This window comes from Hemitrygon akajei, unplaced genomic scaffold (genome assembly GCF_048418815.1).
Source record: "Hemitrygon akajei unplaced genomic scaffold, sHemAka1.3 Scf000061, whole genome shotgun sequence".
In the NCBI taxonomy this organism is placed as follows: Eukaryota; Metazoa; Chordata; class Chondrichthyes; order Myliobatiformes; family Dasyatidae; genus Hemitrygon; species Hemitrygon akajei.
The window spans coordinates 1,070,865-1,098,637 of NW_027331947.1; the positions used below are offsets into that span (position 1 = coordinate 1,070,865).

The 27,773-nt window shown below is 44.1% G+C and overlaps 1 protein-coding gene and 1 long non-coding RNA gene across 3 annotated transcripts in view; both read right to left on the minus strand.

Annotated features, from left to right (window-relative positions):
• Window positions 1–4,773: 4,773 nt before the first annotated feature.
• Window positions 4,774–27,773, minus strand: part of LOC140721803 (uncharacterized) — a 36,351-nt gene continuing 13,351 nt past the window's right edge. Inside the window, exon 4 of the mRNA XM_073036614.1 lies at window positions 4,774–7,456. Within this exon, the coding sequence (XP_072892715.1) occupies window positions 5,613–7,456 (1,844 nt within the window). The 3' untranslated portion in view covers window positions 4,774–5,612. The remainder of the gene's footprint in view (window positions 7,457–27,773) is intronic.
• LOC140721772 (uncharacterized) lies at window positions 7,711–27,722 on the minus strand. 2 transcript variants are annotated; one of them, XR_012097452.1, is made up of 4 exons: window positions 27,578–27,722; window positions 23,685–23,857; window positions 22,372–22,545; window positions 7,711–7,834 (listed from the first exon to the last, which is right to left on the minus strand). It is a non-coding gene; the product is annotated as an uncharacterized lncRNA (long non-coding RNA). The 2 variants fall into 2 exon arrangements; XR_012097451.1 differs by having other exon boundaries at window positions 22,372–22,549.

Sequence of the window (27,773 nt, forward strand, 5' to 3'; positions counted from 1 at the left end):
TCTGCAGGCTTTTCCCTTTTTGGTTTCACGTGTTGGAGAGAGAGAAGAGAGATTGTTAGGAAAAGAGACACTTGCCGTTGTCTTGATGAATCAAATCCTCAGCCTCAGAGGATTTGGCTTCCCTGGTGTTAAATAAAAGCGATCTTCCGTTGGTTCCAGCCACAAACCCCGCATTCGGAATTTAACGCACGTGGCTTATTTCAAAATGGCTTCCCGTTCCCACGGGAAGCGGTATCATGCTTCTTGGTGTCTCCTTGGTGCGTCTGAGGGTCGTCCTCTTTCAGACCCTTCTTTATACTGCCTCACAGGATCTCAGGTGTCAATCAGGTTGCAGGTGATGCAACCTCTCTCTCTCAACCAGCCCACTTTGCCCGAGGGCTTTACAATGTCCCTGCGAGTTGGCACGTCTGCAGTTCCCAGGTGTCTCCTGAGAACAATGCCACAGTCACCAGCTTTTGTCCCAGTGGAATGTCTTTCCATTTCCTGTGTCCATTCAGCCTGTCTCTCTCTCTCTCTTTTGGGTCATTGACCCCCCTTTTCTAGGGCTCTTGCAATTCTCACAAAGGAGGGGGCTGGTATCATAACACCTCCCCTCTTAAAAAGGTTTTTACCAGCGGTTAAAACCCAGAGTGGTACAGTCTTACAGAAATTTTGAATCTAATACAGAGTAATACAGTTATACATTCAAGTCAGCATCTAAACAGTTAACAAGTACAGTGCCCCTTTCCTTTAATACCTTAACCGCATGTGCCCTACTAACGCCTGGTAGCATCAAACTTCAGCTCAATAACCACCTTATTTATTTGCTTTCTTCGGCAACATAACTAAGGAGGTGTGATCTTAGCTTACATACATCTACAAAGGTTCATGCAAAAGACAAATTTTTATGCTACTTTCAAACTTAACAGTCAAGCTTCCATGGGTGTTGTCTTTATTATTCACATACTTTGTCAAAATCCCTTAAAACCGGCTTCTGCTATTTTAAAAATCGCGCCCCCATTAACCCTCGCCTTTTTTCCGGTTAATTCCCTCGTGGCGATCTTGGGCACCCTGGCGAAATAAGCTTTCGCCCGCTCCTTTCATAGGAGTTATTTTATCAGCGTGTTCCAAACTTAGACCACCCAATTCCTTAATTTTAGGCCATTTGTCGTTTTTCTCTTCAGGACCCGTCATGCTATTAGTTTCCAATTTAAGATCCGCAAGCGATCTCGCTTTGTTCAGACAGCATTTCAAATTCTGCCTTTTCACAGCACCCTCTTGAATAACAGTAGCGTGTGGGGCACCTTTACATTCCAAATCAACCTGTAATTGATTCGCAGGCACCGTGTTACCAAGCCATTGTCTCTGCAGCCTGGTTGCTGCTTCTGACATCAATCCAGACATTAAATTTTTTTCCTTTGATTTGGGAATTACAGATTTCCCGTCTCCCTCCACAACAACAGTTATCTCCCCATTCGTAAACTCCACATTAACTCTGAAGACCCCCTTCTGTACAACCCTCTGGGAACTCACACTTCCCAAGGTTAACCCCTTTTCCCCCGAACCAGGTCTATCTGACTCACGAGGACGGCCGCCCCGTCCCCCTGAATCAAACACCTCAGACTTCCCCTGAGCTCTGTTACCAGGTTCAGCACCACGTGCGCCCCCATCTTGGACACACTCAAACGGGACATTGGCCCCTTCCAGGCTTTCAATACCCGTACCTTTTTCAAATTCTAACGTCCCCCGATCCTTCCAGTTACTCTCTAGGCAGCCCCCCGTTGGGGAAGGCGCAACCCTGCGAGCTGAAACAACCTCCTCGGCCATTTCAGCTGACTTCTCCACAGCAAGGGTACCCTTCCTCTCTAAGACTGCCCTCATTTCACTCTCGGGACCATCGAGAACATCTTTAGGACTCTCAACTTCTCCAAACAATTCTGCCAAACCAGACAGATCAACCACGTCCAACTCTGGACGTTTTAACAGCTTTATCCGTTTCTCATCTTTATTTCCTACCTCTAGGACCTTTCTCTTCACTAAGGGGAGGGCTATCTCCTTACCCTTACCCCATTTTACTTTACTACCTTCCGTTTTACCACCCTCTGAACCCTCGTGGTGTAGGGTCGGTAAAAACGTCTGGGCCAATTTCAAACTGCGCGCGGTCCCAGTCGCCGCTCTCGACAGGCTGCGAGTGACCGCGCATGCGCGATAGCTCGGGGACTCCATGGGCGGGGCCTCAACTATCAGGGCGGTTCCCATCTTCCCACCCGCGAGGTCATTACCCAACAGGAGGTCCACGCCCTCCCCCGGTAACTCCGGCAGGACTCCTAGCTCCACAGGTCCCGACACCAACTCGCAATCGAGAAAGACCCTATGCAAAGGCACGACCGTGATCTGGTTCCCGATTCCTCTCAGGGCAACCTCCCCCTTCCGAGGGCCGAAATTTAACACATTACGGCTAATTAACGATAGTTCCGCCCCCGTGTCTCTCCAAATTCGTACAGGGATGGGGGGGTCCCCTTCCCTCAAAGACACGGTTCCTTCGGAACTAAATGTCTCCCGCCCCTCCGGTACTCCATCTACCTGGGGCCCTCTTGTCAACGTCCTGATTACCACTGAACGCCCGATAGGGATCGCTGCTCTCTCCCTCTCTGGCTCCTTTCTCAGAGCAAAGCACTTTGATGCAATATGTCCCACCTTTCCACAATTAAAACAGTTTAAACCAGGAGATCTCCAGGTTTCCTGTCTGTTATCCTCACTTTTTGTGCTAGCTCCCGGTGGAGTCTCTCCCTTAGCCGGCGGACTGTCCCTACCATTCCGACGGTCTCTCGGGTAACTTTGTGGCGAGGAAAACTTTGTCTTGTGGGTTAGGGCATATTCATCTGCGAGCCTAGCCATCTCTGAGATGGACTGATTCGTCCTCTCACTTAAATACATTCGGATCTCTTCCGGAACGCAACTTTTAAATTCCTCAATCAAAACTAGCTCCCTGAGACGCCCATAGTCCTCGGCCACCTTTTCAGCTGTGCACCAACGATTCAAGAGCACACCCTTCTCATGGGCTAGCTCGGTATACGTTTGATTCCACCCTCTTTTTAAATTTCGGAACCTTTGTCTATACGCCTCAGGTACTAACTCGTAACCTCGGAGAATGGCCTCCTTTACTTGATCATAATTCCCGTCCCTTTCTGTGGGCAGCGCGGCATATACCCGCTGTGCTTTTCCTCGTAACACACTTTGTAACAACGCCACCCATTGCTCTCTGGGCCACTGCTGATTCTCTGCCACCTTTTCAAAGAGCAAGAAATAACTATCAACATCCGTCTCCTCGAACGGGGGGACCAACCTCAACGCCCGACTAATATCAAACCCCTCTTTCTCTCCCCCTTGAGTTCTTCGCTCTTGTTTCCGCCTGTCCAGCTCCAATTCATAGTTCCTCTGTTTCTCTCTCTCTTCTGCTTCTATTTCTAGCTGCTTTAGTTTGAACACCTGCTCTCTTTCCCTCTCGGCTCTCTCGGCTTCTCTCTCTGCAGCCTTCTGAGCTGCGTCTATTTCTAGCTGCTTTATTTTAAACTCATGTTCCAGCCTTGCTTTCTCCAACTCTGCCTGATTTGTCCCACTCACTAATCTCCTTTCGGGAATATTTTCCAAATCCTCAGCTGTAAACACCTTCTTCCCAACGTAATGCAGTTGTATGACCCTTAGCACTTCCTGCTTTTTCATTGCTGGCTTCACCGCTGTGAGGTCTAAGGCCTGCGCCAAACTTACTAAGTCTGATTTTGTAGCCTTCCCTAGCGCCTCTACCGTCGGGTTTCTCCTAAATTCCGACACATCCATCTTTGCTGGTTTCCCGTCTGACTACCTGCGTAACCAGATTTAAGTTTGGACTTACAGCCCGATTCACTGACCTCCCCCCTTTTTGGTGTCAAATCCCGAGACGAGAACCCCACTTGTTACGAAAACCCCGTAACCAGGTAACTTACCAGCAAAGATAGATGGATCAGCTGAGTCGGATGCTACTATTTTCAAAAGTTTTATTAATAAAGGGGCACAAAAATTAAGGTTAATACAAACATTCAGATAACATGCGTCAATACTCAATCTAAAACGCAGGTACATTAATAATCACTCAGAAATAAGCTCTTTCGTTGTCTAGGGTATAATACTGAGTCCAATTGGAAATATAAAGAGTCACTCTGAAGTCTGCAGGCTTTTCCCTTTTTGGTTTCACGTGTTGGAGAGAGAGAAGAGAGATTGTTAGGAAAAGAGACACTTGCCGTTGTCTTGATGAATCAAATCCTCAGCCTCAGAGGATTTGGCTTCCCTGGTGTTAAATAAAAGCGATCTTCCGTTGGTTCCAGCCACAAACCCCGCATTCGGAATTTAACGCACGTGGCTTATTTCAAAATGGCTTCCCGTTCCCACGGGAAGCGGTATCATGCTTCTTGGTGTCTCCTTGGTGCGTCTGAGGGTCGTCCTCTTTCAGACCCTTCTTTATACTGCCTCACAGGATCTCAGGTGTCAATCAGGTTGCAGGTGATGCAACCTCTCTCTCTCAACCAGCCCACTTTGCCCGAGGGCTTTACAATGTCCCTGCGAGTTGGCACGTCTGCAGTTCCCAGGTGTCTCCTGAGAACAATGCCACAGTCACCAGCTTTTGTCCCAGTGGAATGTCTTTCCATTTCCTGTGTCCATTCAGCCTGTCTCTCTCTCTCTCTTTTGGGTCATTGACCCCCCTTTTCTAGGGCTCTTGCAATTCTCACAAAGGAGGGGGCTGGTATCATAACATTATGAACCGTAATGCTTTAGAAACAAACCAGCAGCAATTGACTATACCTAGACTCTGGTTTTGATGTTCAAACCACTATCTTTAATGGTGACTACTTATAATATTGTAACTTAAACAAGATAAACAAAAGTTAAGTGTTATGTGTATAAATGTGTGTAAATATAACTCCCAAACTGTTGAGTTCAGGGGAAACAAGGCTTAGAGTCTTGAAATGGTAAAGTAGGAAAGTTCAGATCATCCACGGAATAGGTGATGAGAGAGAGATACTTGTAATCCAGGGTAAATGTTGACAGAAGGCAATTATGTCAAATTCCACAGGTTCCATGGTGGTAAAACGAGAGAACAGTCACTGTAGATTTTATCTGCTGTTCCAAATCAACATAGGAATTATCACCAAAAGTGACTTGTCACAAGGGGTATTGTCTTCAAGTGAACAACCAGGCAAGGGTTAATACATAAGTGGTCTTCACAGGATACCACAAATCAGATACACTCCTATGGATCAAAAGAGGTGACAACCACATATTCGATGTATGCTGAATCGATAATTAAACCACCCTTTTGGGCATAGGAAAGTTCTAAACAGTGATCCTTGGCCCTGATTTCAATCCTTCCATTTTTCCTCCATCTCCATCTGACTCTGAGTGTCTGTGTCCTCTGTTAAAACTAAACAAGCTGCGAGTGATGTAAACAAGCTGCAAGCCAAATTGATTCGACTCCTTGATCTCTCTCTCTCTCTCTCTTAAAATGACAGTCCACAGCAAACAAAACCTAGAGATTCATAACAGCCACTCCCCATTACGAACTGACTGGTGTGCCAGTAGCTGGGATGACTAAGTGAATCCTATCCCACATTCTGAGCAGGTGAATGGCGTCTCCCAGTGTGAACTCGCTGATGTCTCTGTAGGGTGGATGACTGAGTGAATCCCTTCCCACAGACTGAGCAGGTGAACGGCTTCTCCCCAGTGTGAACTCGCTGATGACTTTGTAGGGTGGATGAGCGAGTGAATCTCTTCCCACAGAGTGAGCAGGTGAACGGCTTCTCCCCAGTGTGAACTCGCTGATGTCTCTGCAGAGTGGATGACTGAGTGAATCCCTTCCCACAGACTGAGCAGGTGAACGGCTTCTCCCCAGTGTGAACTCGCTGATGACTCGGTAGGTGGGATGACTGAGTGAATCCCTTCCCACAGACTGAGCAGGTGAACGGCCTCTCCCCAGTGTGAACTCGCTTGTGAGTCAGCAGGTTGGATAACTGAGTGAATCCTATCCCACATTCTGAGCAGGTGAACGGCTTCTCCCCAGTGTGAACTCGCTGATGACTCTGTAGGGTGGATAACCAAGTGAATCTCTTCCCACAGACAGAGCAGGTGAATGGCTTCTCCCCAGTGTGAACTCTCTGATGTACCTTCAGTTTAAATGAGCAAATGAATCTCTTCCCACAGTCTGAGCAGGTGAATGGCCTCTCTCCAGTGTGAACTCGCTGGTGAGCCAGCAGGTTGGATGACTGAGTGAATCCCTTCCCACATTCACAGCAAGTGAACGGCTTCTCCCCAGTGTGAACTTGCTGATGACTCTGTAGGTTGGAAGACCGACTGAATCTCTTCCCACATTCTGAGCAGGTGAATGGCTTCTCCCCAGTGTGAACTCGCTGATGTACCAGCAGGGCGGATGACTCGCTGAATCTCTTCCCACAGACAGAGCAGGTGAATGGCTTCTCCCCAGAGTGAACTCGCTGATGTACCAGTAGTTTGGATGACAGTGTGAATCTCTTCCCACAGAATGAACAGGTGAACGGTTTCTCCCCAGTGTGAACTCGCTGATGTACCAGTAGTTTGGATGACAGTGTGAATCTCCTCCCACAGAATGAGCAGCTGAACGGCTTCACCCCAGTGTGAACTTGCTGATGTACCAGTAGGGCAGATGACTCAGTGAATCTCTTCCCACAGTCTGAGCAGATGAATGGCTTCTCCCCAGAATGAACCCGCTGGTGATTCTGTAGGTTGGATGACTGAGTGAATCCTTTCCCACAGTCTGAGCAGGTATACGGCTTCTCCCCAGTGTGAACTCGTTGATGATTCAGTAGTGAGGATGACTGAGTGAATCCCTTCCCACAGACTGAGCAGGAGAACGGCTTCTCCCCAGGGTGAACTTGCTGATGTCTCTGTAGGTGGGATGAAAATTTGAATCCCTTCCCACATTCTGAGCAGATGAATGGCCTCTCCTCAGTGTGAACTTGCTGATGTCTCTGTAGGTGGGATGACAGTGTGAATCCCTTCCCACATTCGGAGCAGATGAACGGCTTCTCCCCAGTGTGAATTCGCTGGTGACTCTTTAGGTTGGATAACTGAGTGAATCTCTTCCCACACACCGAGCAGTTGAACGGTCTCTCCCCAGAGTGAACTCGTAAGTGTCTATGTAGGGGGGATGACAGTGCGAATCCCTTACCACATTCTGAGCAGGTGAACGGCTTCTCCCCAGTGTGAACTCGCTGATGACTCTTTAGGCTGGATGACTGAGTGAATCTCTTTCCACAGACCGAGCAGGTGAACGGTCTCTCTCCAGTGTGAACTCGCCAGTGTCTCCGTAGGAGGGATGACAGTGTGAATCCCTTCCCACATTCTGGGCATTTGAACGGCCGCCCCCTGGTGTGAGCTCGCTGGTGTGGCATTAGGTCAGATGATCCCCTCCCTGAAATTCAACAGATGACCACCCTCTGCCCAGTGTGATCTGAGTGCTGTGTCCACTGGTAGGAAGACCCACTGAACCCTTTCTCACAGACAGAACATGTGAATGGTCTTGCCCAGTGTGAACTTGCTGATGTACCTTCAATTCAGATAACTGAGTGAATCCATTCCCACTGTCTGAGCAGGTGAACAGCCTTTCTCCTGTGTAAAATGATGGGCGTGCCAGTTGGTCAAATGACTGAGTGAATCCATTCCAACTGTCTGAGCAGGAAGGATGGTCGATTGAATCCCATGCTCCACTTCTTAAATGTCTAGACAGAGACTGCAAAATTGGTGTGCCGTGTTTGAGATTCCAGAAGCCAAGTTCCTTTTCATTTTTAACCTGTAAAGATTTACAAAATCCATCAATGGGTGTAGGAAAACATCTCAGATGAGATTACTTGAGTTGCCAAGGTTTGATGTGGTATCACACTGTTACGAGGAAATTAGATGCAGCATCTCCAAGTTTGCAGATGACATAAAGCTGGGCAGTGGTGTTAGCTGTGAGGAGGATGCTAAGAGGATGCAGGGTGACTTGGATATGTTAGGTGAGTGGGCAAATTCATGGCAGATGCAATTTAATGTGGATATAGGTGAGGTTATCCACTTTTGTGGCAAGAACAGGAAAACAGATTATTATCTGAATGGTGGCCGATTAGGAAACGGGGATGTGCAACAAGACCTGGGTGTCATTGTACACCAGGCATTGAAAGTGGGCATGCAGGTACAGCAGGCAGTGAAAAAGGCGAATGCTATGTTGGCATTCATAGCAAGAGGATTCGAGTACAGGAGCAGGGAGTTTTTACTGCAGTTGTACAAGGCCTTGGTGAGACCACACCTGGAGTATTGTGTGAAGTTTTGGTCCCGTAATCTGAGGAAAGAAATTCTTGCCATAGAGGGAGTACAAAGATGGTTCACCATATTGATTCCTGGGATGGCTTTCATATGAGGAAAGACTGAATCGACTAGGCTTATACTCACTGGAATTTAGAAGATTGAGGGGGGATCTTATTGAAACATAAAATTCTAAAGGGATTGGACAGGCTAGATGCAGGAAGATTGTTCCCAATGTTGGGGAAGTCCAGAATGAGGGGTCACAGTTTAAAGATAAAGGGGAACCCTTTTAGGACCGAAATGAGGAAAAACTTCTTCACAGAGACAGTGGTGAATCTGTGGAATTCTCTGCCACAGGAAACAGTTGCGGCCAGTTCATTGGCTATATTTAAGAGAGAGTTAGATATGGCCCTTGTGGCTAAAAGGTGTCAGGGGGTATGGAGAGAAAGCAGGTACAGGGTTCTGAGTTGGATGATCAGCCATGTTCAGACTGAATGGTGGTGCAGTCTTGAAGGGCCGAAAGGCCTACCCCTGCACCTATTTTCTATGTTGCTATGTTTCTACAGTGAGGGTAAACACAAGTTGAACAGAGAAATCATCTTCTGACTGGGCAGAGTGCTGGGATCTTGAATGACCATCAATTCCCTGATGCTCTTCCTGTCTGTATAAGAATGGGGCATTTCTGCCATCTCCAATTTGTACCTTGGCTCAGTTTAACTCTCTCCATTGGTATTATTCCCTGTTCCTGCTGAGCAGTATGGGGGCCTGGCCACACAGTAACTGAAACAGTCTCACACAAATAGTCTTTCTTGATGCACAGCTCGGAATTCTTTTATGTATCACAGATTTAAAGACTTAAAGTATCACAGATTTAACGCCATGTAGAAAATTCCTGCTGAGATGTATGGTTGGTCCACACAGCTGTTAAAAGAACTTAGAGTGATTTTTTGCAGAATTCCCAGAAGGGGAATACCGAGGATTATTCCCAGACAGGGAGGGAAAAATCCAATAAAACCCTAGAGTTAATGGCTCCACAAAGACAATTGCCTACCCAAATGCTGACCAATCCATGAGCAGGAGGAGAGACATCCCTCAGTGATCCCTGTGTATGCTCCCTGGAAGCCTCCGGAAATGATAATGATCATGAATCAGGCCCCAGATAGAAAAGAAAAACCAGCACAGTTTTCTCAGTGTGTCCACAGTACTACACAAATGTTTAATGCGACCCCACAAGATTTATTCGGTCTCTGCTGCATGATTCTCTCAGCTGATGAGGGGCGGAAATGGAAGGCAGAATTGAGATAACAAACCTGTCAGGATTTACAGGCAGGAAACCATAATGGGAATGAACAGACAGACCAGATTATTTAAGCCTTGGAAAGGGCTCTCCAGCAACCTGTAAACATCACTAAAGTACTTGAATGCAAACCTAAGCCTGGGGAATCAGGACCAGACTACTGGGAGTGATTTGTGGCCTACTATGGCACTTTCACAGGAGACCAAGCCTTTAATGATGGGTATCCATCCCCCTAGTTTATGCCCTACTGTTCCAATGGTTACCAACTGATTGAGCCAACAAGATTAAAACAAATAATATGGATTGGCCTGACAATGGCCGAAATCGAATGCGATGAGCTTTGACATATTACTGGGACCTGACTTTCAAACCTCAATCAACCCCGAAGGGAACTAATATTAAAAGGTGAATACGTTCAGCAGGAAGAAGGACGTGAGTGGGGATCAGAAATGGGATCAAAAACCTACCAAGGGACAGGTGGGGACAACAACCCATTTAGAAATTGACAAGCAAGGATGCTTCCTACCGTGAGCAACACCCCTCAGGAAGAGCCCAGTGTAATATTGCAAGTTGCTGGAATTCCAGTTCCGTTTATGATTGATATGAGGGCAACCACAACACTCTCGATCAGGAAATAGTATCAGAAAAGGGATTCCAGCTATCAGATGCTACAATCACTGTCAGGGTTCGAAGGCACAGAACATACATATTCACGTACCCAGCCACTGCAGGTGGAATTCCAGGGGACCCAGTGTGAGATTTCATTTACAGTCACCACCAGACGGGAGTGTAATCTCATAGGGAGAGACTTGCTCCATCCGTTGGAAGTCGAGATTCTATGCATGGGCAAAGGTATCACCCCGGGGCTAGTGAACAACTAACAGCTTCACCAGTTTCCGATCCCTCCAGTGTTGGGCACTTAATCTGGGCTCCACTGCGTTCGAACCCCCTTTCCCAGCGGCCAAATCTCATGTGACTCTGTGCTGTGACAGGTGTATGGAGGGATATGGGCTGAGTGCAAGTCAATAGGTCGAGGCAGAAAAATGATTCGGCACAGCCAAGAAGGGCCGAAAGGCCTGTTTCTGTGCTGTAATGTTCTATGGTTCAATGAACCTACAGGGTGCTCAAATGAGGAAAGCCCATATCTCGAGGGACAGAACTTCCCAGTCACGGTGTTTGGAGACGTTACAGAAAGAGAGTACAGTGCATTACTGACTGAAATTTCGGATTTCCTTTGGTGACAGACAGGGCTTGTGATGAAAGTAAACAAAGGGGTATGTAACAAACTAGCTATCAAGCAACAAGAGGCAATGGCACTCTGAAGAGTAAACTGGCCAAACTAACAGCAGAGACTGGACTCACTTGGTTGATGGTCCTACCAATACCCAGTTCCACATGAGGGTTACCCCACAGGGGAAAACAGGGTTGTCACCAGCTGAAATCATTTATGGATGGCCCATGAAGACACCCTGGGGACTAAGACCTTGTGTACCATTGTTCCCAGAAAGTCTACCAGCAAAATTGGATATACGTACCTGAGGGGAAGACACTGGGAAATATATATGCCAACAAACCAAAAATTGCTAAGCGTTACATTCACAGGTATGACAGGCTTACAAGGAAGAGAACTACCCTGCAGAGAGGAATGACTATCCCACCATGGAACCTGGGATTTTTTTTCCTGATGAAAACTGGGATTAAGGGAATCTTGGACCTCGGTGGAGAGGACCATATCAGGTGTTACCAACCACTCCCACGGCTGTGAAACTGAAGGAGCAATCTCAGTGGATACAACGATTAGGTGACAAACATGTTACTAAAGGAACTGAGTAGAAGGTCTCTCTCGGACTAATGGAAAATGTATCGGTTGTTAGGGCTTTAAAAAGAGGCCCAGTTTCAGGAGCGGACAGCGTCGGTGCGGGCAGCGGAGCATGTGGGAGCAGAGTGCTGGGCTTTGGCTCAGCGGGCTTCGGCACAAGAGGACTTCGGTGAGAGGAAATCAGTGAGCCTGAGTACGTGCTTGCTGAGGCAAAACGGTAAGGTCAGTCGGTTCTTTTTTTCATTTATTCTGACTAATCTGGGATCAGGTAATGGGGGAGACAGTTAGAGCAGTGGTGTGCTCCGTATGCAGTATGTGGGAGGTCAGGGTCAACACAGTTGTCCCTGATGACCACACCTACAAAAGGTGCATCCAGCTGCAGCTCCTATCACGCCGAGTTAGGGAATTGGAGCAGGAGCTGGATGAACTACGGATCATTCAGGAGGCAGAGGCAGAGGCAGAGAGAGATAAGAGTTATTGGGAGGTAGTCACACCGAAAAATCAGGAGGTAGGCGAATGGGTGACAGTCAAGAGAGGCAGGGGGAACAGACAGAGAGAGCAGAGCACCCCTGTGGCCGTTCCCATCAACAATAAGTATACCGTTTTGGATACTGTTGGTGAGGATGACCTACCAGGAACGAGTTGCAGTGGTCCTGTCTCTGGCACTGAGGTTGGACCCTCGACTAGGAAGGGGAGGAGGGAAGAGAAGAGAGCGGTAGTGATAGGGGATTCTATAGTCGGGGGGTGGATAGGAGATTTGGTCGGGAAGATCGGGAGTCTCGGATGGTATGTTGCTTCCTTGGTGCCGGGGTCCGAGACATCTCAGATCGGGTGCAGGTTATTCTCGAGAGGGAGGGCAAGAATCCAGATGTTGTGGTCCATGTAGGGACCAACGACGTGGGTAGGATGTGAGGGGGTCCTTTGTAGGGAGTTCAGGGAGTTAGGTGCGAAGCTGAAGAGCAGGATTGCTACCTGAGCCACGTGCAAGAGAGGCAAGGAACAGAAAGATTATACAGATTAATACGTGGCTGAGAGGATGGTGCAGGAGGGAGGGCTTCAGGTTTTTAGATAATTGGGCTTTGTTCCAGGGAAGGTGGGATCTGTTCCAAAGGGACAGTTTACACCTGAACTGGAGCGGTACTAACATTCTTGCAGGGAAGTTTGCTAGTGCTTCTTGGGGGGCGGGGGGGGGGGGAGAGAGGGTGTTTAAACTAAATTTGCAGGGGGCGGGATCAAGAATGAGAGAGAGGATAGTGAGATGAAAAACAAAGGACAGGTGGGGACAACACGGTTCCGGAATATTAAGTGTGTAGTAGAGAAACGTGAGGCGGAACAAGTAATAAGGAGGACACATGTATAGAGGGATGGTCTGACGGAACATGGAGTTAAATGTGCAGAAAGAATAGGTAAATTTAGGAATGACAACAAAATTCTAGGGGCGTATAGCCCGATGGGAGTTTGGGGAGCTGGGTTAAGCACAATAGGCAGAGATTCAAACAGGGAGAGGAGAAATGGGTAAAAATTCTATATCTGAATGCACGAAGTGTCAGAAATAAGGCGGATGAGCTTGAAGCTCAGGTGCGAATGGGTAACTATGATGTTGTTGGGATAACGGAGACATGGCTGCAGGGGGATCAGACCTGGGAAATGAATGTACAAGGGTATAAGTGCTATCATAGGGACAGAAATTTGGGCAGAGTGGGTGAGGTGACCCTGTTGGTGAGGAATGAGATTCAGTCCTTTGCAAGGGGGGACATAGGATCAGGAGAAGTGGAGTCTGTGTGGATAGAATTGAGGAACAGTAAGGGCAAAAGGACCCTAATGGGTGTTGTCTATAGGCCATCCAGTAGCATGGATATTGGGTGCAAGTTGAATAGGGAGTTAACATTGGCATGTGGCAAAGGTAATGTCGCAGTAGTTATGGGGGATTTCAACATGCCGGTGAACTGGGAGAATCAGATTGGTGCTGGACCCCAGGATAGGGAGTTTGTAGAGTGCCTACGGGATGCATTCTTGGAACAGCTCGTACGAGAGCCGACCAGGGACAAGGCTATTCTAGATTTAGTGCTACGTAATGAAAAGGATTTGATAAGCGATCTTGAAGTAAAGGAGCCATTAGGAGGTAGTGATCATAATATGATGTTTTGATCTGCAATTTGAGAAGAATAAGGGCAGCTCGGAGTTGTCAGTTTTGCAGTTGAACAAAGGAGACTATGGAGCCATGAGGGAGGAGCTGGCCAAAGTTGACTGGACGGATATTCTAGCAGAAAAGACAGTGGAACAGCAATGGCAGGTATTCTTGGGAATAATGCACAAGGTGCAAAATCAGTTCATCCCCCGGAGAAGGAAGGATTCAAAGGGGGGAAAGGGGCCACAGTGGTTGACAAAGGAAGTCAGAGATTGAATAGCATTTTTAAAAAAAGGAAGTATGACAGAGCTAAGGTGAATGGGAGGACAGAAGATTGGGAAATTTTTAAGGAACAACAAAACTTAACTAAAAAGGCAATACAGGGAGAAAAAATGAGGTACGAACGCAAGCTAGCCAGGAATATAAAGGAGGATAGCAAAACCTTTTTTAGGTATGTGAAGAGAAAGAAGATATTTAAGAACAATGTTGGGCCCTTGAAGAATGAATTGGATGAAATAGTTTTATTTATTTATTTATTTATTAAATTTTTAGAAAATTACGAAGAATAAATGTGATGATAAAATAGTAGGAAAAAGAAAAATAATATTAACCCTCCCCCCCTTAACCCTTATCTAAAGAAAGAAGAAAAAGATTGCCTGGATATCGGAGGATCCCCACATGCTCCATGGAGTTCAAAATAATTTTAATATTTATTTTTACTTTCCCCAATTACTTTATAATTTTATCTTCAAAGGACCTATGTATTTAATCCTATCTTTTGTAGGTATGGGAGCCAAATTTTCAAAATTATATCATATTCATTTCTTAGATTATATGTAATTTTTTCAAGTGGAATACAACTATATATTTCATTATTCCAACGATCCATAGTTAAACATAAATCAGATTTCCAAGTAACTGCGATAACTTTTTTGGCTCCTGCCAATGCAATTTTTATAAATTTTTTCTGATACTTATTCAATTTAGGTTTCGGTATTGTCCCTTCAATATCTCCTAATAAAAATAATATTGGACTATGTGGGAGTTGAACTCCAGTAATTTGTTCCAATCAAAGTCTTAGATTTATCCAAAATGGTTGAATTTTAAAACAAGACCAAGTAGAATGTAAAAAAGTACCAATTTCTTGATTACATCAAAAACATTGGTCAGACATATTTGAATTTAATCTATTTATTTTCTGTGGTGTTATATATAATTGATGTAAAAAATTATATTGTATTAATCTAAGTCGAACATTTATTGTATTTCTCATACTATCAGAACACAAATCTTAACCAACTTTTTCCATCAATTTTAACATTCAAATCAGATTCCCATTTTTGTCTTGATTTATGAATTCCTGATTTAATTGTCTGTTTTTGAATCAAATTGTACATACAAGATGTAAATTTTTTAATTTCTCCTTTTTGAATTAGTATTTCTATTTCACTAGGTTTTGGCATCAACATTGTTTGACCCAGCTTTTCTCGTAAATAAGCCTTTAATTGAAAATAACAGAAAAGAGTGTTGTTTGATATTTTATATTTATTTTTTAATTGATCAAACGACATCAATATACCTCCTTCAAAACAATCACCTATATATTTAATCCCTTTTTGGAACCAATTATGTAAAAGTTTATTATCCATTGTAAAAGGAATAAGCCTATTTTGAATTAAAGTTCTTTATACTAATAAAGATTTCTTTATCTCATCGTCCATATTTACCTTATTCCATAAATCAATCAAGTGTCTTAACATAGGAGATTCTTTTTTTTTTCCTGTATCCATTTGGATTCCCATTTATATACAAAATCTTCTGGTATGTTTTCTCCTATCTTATCTAATTCTATTCTAATCCATGCCGGGTTTTTTTCATCAAAAAAAGATGCAATAAATCTAAGCTGATTTGCTTTATAATAATTCTTATAAAGTTGTAACCCTCCAAAATCAAATTTACATGTCAATTTTTCCAATGATATTCTTGACATCTTTCCTTTCCAAAGAAATTTCCTTGCATATTTATTCAGTTCTTGAAAAAACTTCTGAGGTAATTGTATTGGTAAAGTTTGGAATAAATATTGCAATCCAGGAAATATATTCATTTTTACGCATTAACTCTACCTATTAATGTTATTGTTAACATCATCCATTTATCAAGATCCTCTTTTATTTTTTTTAATAATGGCAAATAATTTTGTTTATATAAATTTTTTACATCATTATCAACTCTAATACCTAAATATTTTATCCCATATATTGACCATCGAAATTGAGTTACTAATCAACATTGATTATAATTTACTTTGGTAAGGGGTAAAATTTCACTTTTATCCCAATTTACTTTATACCCTGATACTTTCCCATATTCTTCCAATCTAAAAGATAATCTTTGCAAAGATTGCAATGGGTTTGTTAAATAAATCAAAACATCATCAGCAAATAAATTAATCTTATATTCTTCTTGATTAACTCTAAAACCCCCAATGTCTGAATCTGTTCTAATTAATTCAGCTAATGGTTCTATTGCCAATACAAATAAAGCAGGTGATAATGGGCAGCCTTGTCTGGTTGACCTCGTTAAGCAAAATGGTGTTGAAATCTGACCATTTGTAACTACTTTAGCTTGAGGATTAGTATTTAAGGTTTTAATCCATTATATAAAAGATTTTCCTAACTCATATTTTTCCAATACCTTAAATAAAAAATCCCATTCCAATCTATCAAATGCTTTTTCTGCATCCAAAGCAACTGCCACACTCATTTCCTCTCTTTTTTGTGCCAGATGAATTATACTAAGTAACCGGGTTATATTATCCATTGATTGTCTGTTTTTAATAAAACCTGTTTGATCCATGTGTATTAACTTTGGTAAATATTTAGATATTCGATTAGATAAAATTTTTGCTATTATTTTATAATCTGTATTCAACAAAGAAATAGGCCTATATGATGTTGGTTTTAAAGGATCTCTTTTTTTTAGCAATACAGTTATGATCGCTGTTAAAAAAGATTGTGGGAGTTTATGCATTCTTTCCACTTGATATATTAATTCCATAAAAGGAATTAATAAATCTTTAAATTTTTTATAAAATTCAGGAGGAAAACCATCTTCTCCTGGGGATTTATTACTCTGAAGTGATCCTAAAGCTTCCTCAACGTCTTTTAATGTAAAGGGCATATCTAATCCTTTCTGTTCTTCCAAATTTAATTTTGGAAGGGTTATTTGTGATAAAAATTTACCTAACTCAGCAATCTTACTTTGTGATTCTGATTGATATAGTTCAGTATAAAATTTTTTTAAAGTTTCATTAATTTCTAAAGGTTTATATGTAACCTTATTTACACTTGTTCTAATTGCATTTATTGTTTTAGAAGCCTGTTCTGTTTTCAACTGCTAAGCAAGAATCTTATGTGATCTTTCACCTAATTCGTAATATTTCTGTTTAGTTCTCATAATTACTTTTTCTGTACGATATGTCTGGAGTGTATTATATTGTAGTTTTTTATTAACAAGTTGTCTTCGTTTTTCTTCTGTCATATATCTTTGAGATTCTTTTTCTAACTTTATAATATCTTTTTCCAATTGATCTATTTCTGCCATGTATTCCTTCTTAATTTTAGATGTATAACATAATCTGACCCCTTAAATATGCTTTCATCGCTTCCCATAATACAATTTCATCCTCAACTGAATGTAAATTTGTATCCAAAAAAATTGAATCTGTTTTTTCATAAAATCACAAAAATCTTGACGTTTTAATAAAATTGAATTAAATCTCCATCTATAGATTGATTCCTCCTTATCCATCATTATCATTGTCATTATGAAGGGGGAATCATCTGACTGTATTCTTGCTTTATATTCCACACTTTTCACTCTATCCTGAATATTTTTTGATAATAAAAAAAATGTGTGAAATTGTTATGGGAAATAGAGAAATGGCAGAATTTAATAAGTACGGTAGATCTGTCTTCACTAAGGAAGACTCAAGCAATCTCCCAGATGTATGGATGGGCCAAGGACATAGGGTAACAGAGGAAATGAAACAGATTGACATTAGGAAGGAAATGGTGATGAGTAGACTGATGGGACTGAAGACTGACAAATCCCCAGGTACGAGATGGTCTGCATCCTAGAGTACTAAAGGAGAAGGCCCTCGAAATTGCGGATGCATTGGCAATCATTTTCCAATGTTCCTTAGATTCAGGATCAGTTCCTGAGGATTGGAGAATGGCTAATGTTATCCCACTTTTTAAGAAAGGAGGGAGGGAGAAAACAGAGAACTATTGACCTGTCAGCCTAACATCAGTAGTGGGGAAGATGCTAGAGTCCATTATTAAGGATGAAATAGTGGCATATCTAGATAGCAGTGATAGGATTGGGCCGAGCCAGCATGGATTTACCAAGGGTAAATCATGCTTGACTAATCTATTGGAGTTTTTCGAGGATGTAACCAGGAAGTTAGACAAGGGAGATCCAGTGGATGTAGTGTACCTCGATTTTCAGAAGGCATTTGATAAAGTCCCACATAGGAGATTGATGGGTAAAATCAAAGCTCATGGCATTGGGGGAAGACATTGACATGGATAGAAAACTGGTTGGCAGATAGAAAGCAAAGGGTAGCGGTGAATGGGTGTTTCTCGGAATGGCAGGTGGTGACTAGTGGGGTGCCACAGGGCTCGGTATTGGGACCACAGCTGTTTACCATTTACTTCAACGATTTAGATGAAGGCATTGAGAATATCATCAGCAAGTTTGCTGATGATACTAAGCTGGGTGGCAGTGTGATATGTGATGAGGATGTTAGGAGAATTCAGGGTGACTTGGATAGGCTGGGTGAGTGGGCAGATACTTGGCAGATGTCGTTTAATGTGAATAAGTGTGAGATTATCCACTTTGGGAGTAAGAACAGGAAGGCAGATTATTATCCGAATGGTGTAGAGTTAGGTATGGGAGAAATACAAAGAGATCTAGGAGTCCTTGTTCATCAGTCACTGAAGGTGAATGAGCAAGTGCAGCAGGCAGTGAAGAAGGCTAATGGAATGTTGGCCTTTATTACAAAGGGAATTGAGTACAAGAGCAAGGAAATCCTCTTGCATTTGTACAGGGCCCTGGTGAGACCACACATGGAGTATTTTGTACAGTTTTGGTCTCCAGGGTTAAGGAAGGGACATCCTGGCTGTAGAGGAAGTGCAGCGTAGATTCACAAGGTTAATTCCTGGGATGTCTGGACTGTCTTACGCAGAGAGGTTAGAGAGACTGGGTTTGTACACGCTGGAACTAAGGAGATTGAGAGGGGATCTGATTGCAACATATAAGATTATTAAGGGATTGGACAAGATGGAGGCAGAAAATATGTTCCAGATGCTGGGAGAGTCCAGTACCAGAGGGCATGGTTTGAGAATAAGGGGTAGGTCATTTAGGACAGAGTTAAGGAAAAACTTCTTCTCCCAGAGAGCTGTGGGGGTCTGGAATGCACTGCCTCAGAAGGCAGTGGAGGCCAATTCTCTGGATGCTTTCAAGGAGGAGCTAGATAGGTATCTTATGGATAGGGGAATCAATGGATATGGGGACAAGGCGGGAACTGGGTATTGATAGTAGATGATCAGCCATGATCTCAAAATGGCGGTGCAGGCTCGAAGGGCCGAATGGTCTACTTCTGCACCTATTGTCTATTGGTGTTCAAGTTTATGTCTTTGAGAGGGCTCACCCCAGCATCCGGGTGCACCCATGTTAACGCATTTCTGTCTTTCTATCATACCTATGCCAAACAGGTAGAACTAGGGGCCTGCCGGGTTTGTGCTGAAATTCCACAGCATGGTAAAACTATGCTTCCAATGTCAGTAATCCCGCTCAACCAGAGTGAGGAACTCTCAGCCTGGGCTTCCTCAAATAACATCCGGGGAAGTGAGATGAGGACCTGTGTTCCAGTCAGAGATTACTGTGGCTGTCAGTGTTTTGAGGAATGGTGTCTCAGGCCCCCACCAAACAGAACTTCCAATACTGGGAAACATGCATCCTGGCCATACCTGCAGGTGCCCAGCAGAAGAGAAGAATAACTGAGACTGCTTGATTTTGGATGATTACTTTTCTCTCCTATGGAGTAGCCAGGAATTCATGACAGATAATCAATTTGGCTACAAGCACTTGAGGAGCTGGCCACAATACTGCAGGGGCCCTGACAGAAACATAGGCCCAAGTAACAGAAATATCCACTGAAATGATTGCAATCCAGCAAACAGTGATACAGAATCGTACGGCTTTAGAGTTTATCCCAGCTGAGAAAGAGGGAACCTGTGCTATTATTGACACAGAATGCTGCACGTATATCCCTGATGAATCTACTAACATTACACCCCTCTCCAAGCACACTGCAAAGGAGATTGACAGCATCAAGAAAGTGGGCAGGATTTACACGGGTTCACCGACGGGTCGAAATGGTGATCTTCGAAGGCCTGTTTGGTAATATGTGGGGCATGATACTGCATTATGTCCTAATAGTTCTACATATCTTTGTTATAATTACTGTTGTACACTGTCTTTACCCACTGATAAGTCAATGCTGTCGTCAGTTGCCTTCTCTGTAAAAAGTTACTGTGTTGTTGATAATGTAATGATCAAAAGGAGGGAATGATAAAGTCTGTAAAATGGTTGACACTTCATTAAACAATAGCAGCCAGATTTTCTGAAAGAAACTGCTGATGATCAACTGATGTGCTGAGCCATGTTTCCTCTTGTGGGTAGCTGGCTAGGGTTTCAAGATGCTTATCTCCTTGCACATTCACATGTAGAGATAGGACAGCTTCAGTCTGTTCTGTGTGTGTAAACCATTATGACTATTTAGTAGTTTGTCTTTAGGGGCTCCAGCCTGTCATGTAGTAAATATGCATTCTTGGAACAGCTTGTACGAGAGCCGACCAGGGACAAGGCTATTTTGGATTTAGTGTTATGTAATGAAAAGGATTCGTTAAGCGATCTTAAGTAAAGGAGCCATTAGGAGATAGTGATCATAATATGATAAGTTTCTATCTGCAATTTGAGAAGGATAAGGGCAGCTCAGAGGTGTCAGTGTTGCAGTTGAACAAAGGAGACTATGGAGCCATAAGGGAGGAGCTGGCCAAAGTTAACTGGATGGATATCCTAGCAGAAAAGACAGTGGAACTGCAATGGCAGGTATTCTTGGGAATAATGTACAAGGTGCATAAGGATTCAGAAGGCTCGATTTTCAGAAGGCATTTGATAAAGTCCCACATAGGAGATTGATGGGTAAACTCAAAGCTCATGGCATGGGGGGGAAGACATTGACATGGATAGAAAACTGGTTGGCAGATAGAAAGCAAAGGGTAGCGGTGAATGGGTGTTTCTCAGAATGGCAGGTGGTGACTAGTGGGGTGCCACAGGGCTCCGTATTGGGACCACAGCTGTTTACGATTTACGTCAATGATTTAGATGAAAGCATTGAGAATAACATCAGCAAGTTTGCTGATGATACTAAGCTGGGTGGCAGTGTGACATGTGATGAGGATGTTAGGAGAATTCAGGGTGACTTGGATAGGCTGGGTGAGTGGGCAGATAATTGGCAGATGACGGTTAATGTGAATAAGTGTGAGATTATCCACTTTGGGAGTAAGAACAGGAAGGCAAATTATTATCCGAATGGTGTAGAGTTAGGTAAGGGAGAAATACTTAGAGATCTAGGAGTCCTTGTTCATCAGTCACTGAAGGTGAATGAGCAAGTGCAGCAGGCAGTGAAGAAGGCTAATGGAATGTTGGCCTTTATTACAAAGGGAATTGAGTACAAGAGCAAGGAAATCCTCTTGCATTTGTAAAGGGCCCTGGTGAGACCACACCTGGAGTATTGTGTACAGTTTTGGTCTCCAGGGTTAAGGAAGGGACATCCTGGCTGTAGAGGAAGTGCAGCGTAGATTCACGAGGTTAATTCCTGGGATGGCAGGAATGTCTTACGCAGACAGGTTAGAGAGACTGGGTTTGTACACGCTGGAATTAAGGAGATTGAGAGGGAATCTGATTGCAACATATAAGATTATTAAGGGATTGGACAAGATGGAGGCAGAAAATATGTTCCAGATGGTGGGAGAGTCCAGTACCAGAGGGCATGGTTTGAGAATAAGGGGTAGGTCATTAAGGACAGAGTTAAGGAAAAACTTCTTCTCCCAGAGAGCTGTGGGGGTCTGGAATGCACTGCCTCGGAAGGCAGTGGAGGCCAGTTCTCTGGATGCTTTCAAGGAGGAGCTGGATAGGTATCTTATGGATAGGGGAATCAATGGATATGGGGACAAGGCAGGAACCGGGTATTGATAGTAGATGATCAGCCATGATCTCAAAATGGCGGTGCAGGCTCGAAGGGCCGAATGGTTTACTTCTGCACCTATTGTCTATATCTTTGGCTCAAGCCTGTCTTGTGTGGGGGGTATCTGGATGGAGATATCTGTGGTGTAAGGGGAATTGTTAGTCAGTTAGTGGATTTGGTGGGTACAGTCACAGACTGTTCCTGTTTGAGCGACTAACTGAGTAAGCCCCGGGTGCTTGGAATAAAGGGTCTATACTATACGGTCTCTGAGTGACTTTATCCGGATTCGACTTCCACAGAATGGGAGTGGTTTTAAAGGGCTGGGCTGCTGGAAGCACATTACCAGACCTGGAGTGATTGCAACTGGGTCTGACAGAGACATAACTGGTACTTATGGGCACTTTCAGTCTCACTCCTACTATATCCCACCTTCCCTTATACAGGTATGTAATGTCTAAAGGACCAGTGTTTGAGTAAATGAGACTCACCAAACTTTCTCCTGACTGAATCAATGGAATCTCAGAGTCTCTTGAGTCAGAAGGCTTTCTCTCCAGTTAATGCTCTCAGTCCTCAGGCTGGTTCACTTGTTGCTGTTCCCTCGTCTTCAGCCGTGGTTTGCTTCTAGTTGGTGTTTTTCTTCAAATAAACCTCTCACTGCAGGTCTAACTTTAACCAGAGAGACAATGAAGCACAATAACAATAAAAAGGAGTACAAACATTTCTGGTTAATGTTACGAAGAACAAAACAATATGGGATAAGGAGGAGCCATCATTCAGTCAGGAACAGAATTAGGTGATTCGATCCATCTGGTCTGCCCCACCATTTAACCACAGCTAATTTTCATTCCAACACCATATTCCTGCCTTCCTCCTGTAACCCTGAGCTACTCACCAATCATGACTATGTTAATCTCTGTCATAAATATACCCAAATGGCAGCCTCAACCAACCTCTGTGGCAACAAATTCCACAGATCAGACATCTTCTGGCCAAATTTTTTTCTCCACTCAGTTTTAAAGGGAAGCTTCTTTATTCCGAGACTGTGCTGTCAGATCACAGTCTAATGGAAATATGCTCTCCATGTCCACTGTATCCAGGCTTTTCAGCATTTGGTAGGTTTACTTAACCAAACATCCCCCACCACCCCCACCGTCCCTCTGAACTCCATTGAGCACAGGTCCAAAACAATCAAATGCTCCTCATACATAATGCCGAACATTCCTGAGATTATTCTTGTAAACCTTGTTCGCAACAACTGTACTGACAACATTTCTAGGAATAACAAACTAATTGGCACCAGGGTAATTTGCAGCAAAAGTTGTGGTTACTTTACTGTTCTACTATCACAGAGTGAGCCATTTCCATGTCCATATTAAAACCGGTACATTTCAGGAAACATAAACCAATCCAGAGTGAATGTAATAAAAAGAAATTGGTATTACCAAACTGCTCAGCATGTAAGGAACAGCTGTGGGGAGAGGAACAATCTTTACAATTCAGGTTAATAACATTTTGTCAGAATGACGTCAAACATTTTCAGTTTTTAGTGCAGATCTCCAGCAACTTGAGATTCTGCCCGATTTCCACCACTTTATCCAGATTTGACTTCCACAAAATGTGAGTGATTTTAAAGGGCTGGGCTGCTGGAAGCACATTACCAGACCTGGTGTGATTGCAACTGTGTCTGACAGAGGCATAAATGGTTCTTCTGGGCACATTCAGTCTCACCAACTATTTCCCACCTTCTATTGTACAGGTATATAATGTATAAAGGACCAGTGTTTGAGTAAATGAGACTCACCAAACTTACTCCTCACTGACTCACTGGGAACTCCAAGTCAGCTGATTCAGAGTTGTTCTCTCCAGTTGATGCTCTCAGTCCTCGGGCCAGTTCACTTGTTGCTATTCCCACATCTTTAGCCATGGTTTGCTTCCAGTTGGGGTTTTTCTTCCAATAAACCTCTCACCGCAGGTCTAACATTAACCAGAGAGATAATGAAGCACATAACAATGAAAAGGAGAACCAAACATTTCTGCTTAATGTTACTAAGAACAAAAGTCACTGAAATTTAAACGTTGAAGCCAAATATAATAATCTCACTGAACAATCTTTTATTGTCCCTCACACATCACAAAACAATATGGGATAAGAAGGAGCCATCATTCTGTCATGGTAATACATAAGACACAGGAACAGGATTAGGTGATTTGATCCATCTGGGCTATAAACGTGCAGGAGCAATGTGTGGTTAAGTGCCATGCTCAAGGATACAACGCACTGCCTGGCCTGAGGCTCAAACTCATGACCTTCAGATTGCTTAACCACTCGGCCACGTGCACATCACATAAAACCACTCTCCCCCCTAGACTTCCCAGTCCCTCGGTAAAGCAGGCAGTGAAATCAAAGATCCCCACAACCTGGGACGTTCTCCTTTCTCACCCACCCCAGTCCGGGAGAAGACACAACAGCCATAAAGCTCAAGGACAAATGTGAGCAACCTCAGGAAACGAGGTGAGTTGGGGGAAGTTAACGGGACTCAGTGACCAATGTCAGATCCCCCAACACAACATAGGGGAAGTATCCTGACCCACCCGGGGACTCTGAGCACACACCACGTCATCTTGCATCACAAAGTGAAGGGCAGGGCAGATCGACAGTAAACAGCCTCACGTGACCTGTTGGTGGGTCTCCCATTTCAACTCTGCGGAAATAGACCGCCTGGGCTCCAGGTTTGGATCATTCAATGCAGATTAAGTGAAGTCTACACATTTTTGACCAGTCCAGATAATCAGAAAATAAATGAGTAATTGGTCCTCAGTTCGGGGCTCACGGCCAACATCGGATCTCCCCGCTTGGGATCAGTCTCAATACTCACGCGATATCTTCGGCCCACAGACAGTGATCCCGACCCCTGGCTCCCCCACCCAGGAGGTGAGGACCCTTCCCTCAATCCCACAGATGATGCACTTCAGCACTGAGCGGAAAAGAAAACACCGCCCGGCCGGAGACAGTGAACATGCGCGAAGTGAGTGTCACATCATCCGGAGGGCAGGGCCTCGGAAACAGATGCACAGGTGCTGCCCATCTGCTGTTAAATGGGAGGGGCAAACGGGATCACGTGACCAGTCGGGTCTCCCACCCCAGGCAGAGTTTTCCAGCTACCCACCATTCTGTGTAAAGAAACAAACTTGCTGCTTACATCTCCTCTCACCATAAATATATTAGACATTTCAACCCCCAGGAAAAATAGATTGTCTGTCCACTCAGAATCAGAATCAGGTTTATTATCACCGGTGTGTGTCATGAAATTTGAAAACTGTGCAGCAGCAGTTCAATGCAATACATATTATAGAAGGAAAAAAAACCAAAATAAAATAATAAAAATAAACAACTAAATCATTTACAGTATATCTGGGACCCTTACTCTTTGTGATTTTGATAAATGACCTGGATGAGGAAGTGGAGGGATGGGTTAGCAAGTTTGCTGATGACACAAAGGTTGGGGGAGTTGTGGATAGTGTGGAGGGCTGTCAGAGGTTTCAGTGGGACATTGATAGGATGCAAAAATGGGCTGAAAAGTGGCAGATGGAGTTCAACCAAGATAAGTGTGAAGTGGTTCATTTTGTTAGGTCAAACATGATGGTAGAATATAACATTAATGGTAAGACTCTTGGCAGTGTGGAGGATCAGAGGGATCTTGGGGTCCCAGTCCATAGGACACTCAAACCTGCTATGCAGGTTGACTCTGTGGTTAAGAAGGCATATGATGCATTGACCTTCATCAATCATAGGATTGAATTTAGGAGCCGAGAGGTAATGTTGCAGCTATATCTGATGCTGGTCACACCCCACTGTGCTCAATTCTGGTTGCCTCACTACACGAAGCATGTGGAAACCATAGAAATGGTGCAGTGGATATTTACTCAGATGTTGCCTGGATTGGGGAGCATGCCTTATTAGAATAGTTTGAGAGAACTCGGCCTTTTCTACTTGGAGCAACGGAGGATGAGAGGTGACCTGATAGAGGTGTATAAGATGATGAGAGGCATTGATCGTGTGGATAGTCAGAGACTTTTTCCCAGGTCTGAAATGGTTATGAAAAGACAGCACAGGTTTAAGGTGCTGGGGAGTAGTTGCAGAGGAAATGTTACGGATGTTTTTTTACTCAGAGAGTGGTGAGTGTGTGGAATTGGCTACCAGCAACGGTGGTGGAGGCGGGTAGGATATGGTCTTTTGGATAGGTACCTGGAGACACTGGAGAAAAATAAAGAAATACTAGCTTAGAAAAATAGAGTGCTATGGGTAACCATGGTAATTCCTAAGATAGGGTCATGTTGGCACAACTTTGTGGGCCGAAGGTCTTGTATTGTGCTGTAGGTTCTCTATGTTTCTGTGAATAAATTAAAAATCGTGCAACAAACAGAAATACAATATATATTTTAAATGTGAGGTAGTGTTCAAGGGTCCAATATCCATTTAGCAATCGGATGGCAGAGTGGAAGAAACTGTTCCTGAATCACTGAGTGTGAGCCTTCAGACTTCTGTACCTCCTTACCTGCTGGTAACATTGAGAAAACCACATGCCCTGGGTGCTGGAGGTCCTTGCTAATGGACGCTGCCTTTCTGAGACATGGCTTCTAATCCTCTGGTAATCTTATAAACGTCTATCCAGTCTCAGCCCAGCCGGCACAGCTCCGGAGAAAACAACACAATTTTGTCCAACCTCCCGTTAAAGCTCAGGCCCTCTAATCCAGGCAATATCCTGGTAAACCTTTTCTGCGCCCACTCCAAAGCCCCGACATCCTTCCGAGAATGGGAGCGACCAGAACTGAATGAAACACTCCAGATGTGGTCTAACTAGTTTTACAAAGCTGCAACACAACTTCCCAACTTTTGAACTCAATGCTTCAACTAATAAAGACAACCATGCCATTTGCCTTCTTAACCACCCGATCAATCTGAGCAGTCTCTTTCAGGGAGCGATGAACTTGGAGTCTAAGATCCCTCTGATCATCGACACTGTTCAGGGTTTTCATTTAACAGTGTACTGTCGCATACATTCGACCTACCGAGCTGCCAAGATAATCATCACTAATCAAATCTCACTGAGATTTCTCAGGTCCTGTTGAATTTATTGCTAAGTGCACAAGTACGGAAAGTACAGGTACAGAGAAACACTGACTTGTGGCAGCATCACAGGCAAGTACATTCAGATAACACATGGAACACAAATTATACATTTCTCTGTCAGTGACAATACAGAAACATGTTTTACTTCATCCTTCTAATAGGACCAGAACAACAGGGGCTGAGCGCCGGCTCATCTCAGACGGTTCGGTGTGAATGTCTCACAACCCGGACCGACCCCGGCAGATTCTGTGAAGGAAGCGAGGCGAGGCCGCCAGTTCGGGAAAGTACATCCCCTCCCCCTTCAGGTTTCACCGATCACCTTGTCTTTCTCTCTCCCTTCCCCACCCCCACCTTTTATTCTCCAGTCCTGCCGAAGGGTTTCGGCCGCTAATGTCGACTGGACTCTTTTCCTGGATTCTGCCCGGACTGCTGAGTTCCTCCAGCATTTTGTGCGCGTTGCTCGCATTTCCAGCATCTGCAGATTTTCTCTTGTTTGAGTTCGGGAAAGTTAACTCACCACCCAACGTCAGACCTCCCCACTCGGGACCGGCTTCAATACTCACCGAAGGGAAATTGTTGCTGCTGCCCCGCAGAGAATAATCCGCCTCCGGCTCCCCGTCCAAGGGGGCGAGAACCCCCTCCGATCCCGATCTCACCGCCGTCCCGCTTTCACAAAGAACGAAAAAACAACACTGACTTTCCCGGGAATGTGAGCATGCGCAATGTGCTTATTGCGTCACGGGCGTTGGGCGGAGCCTC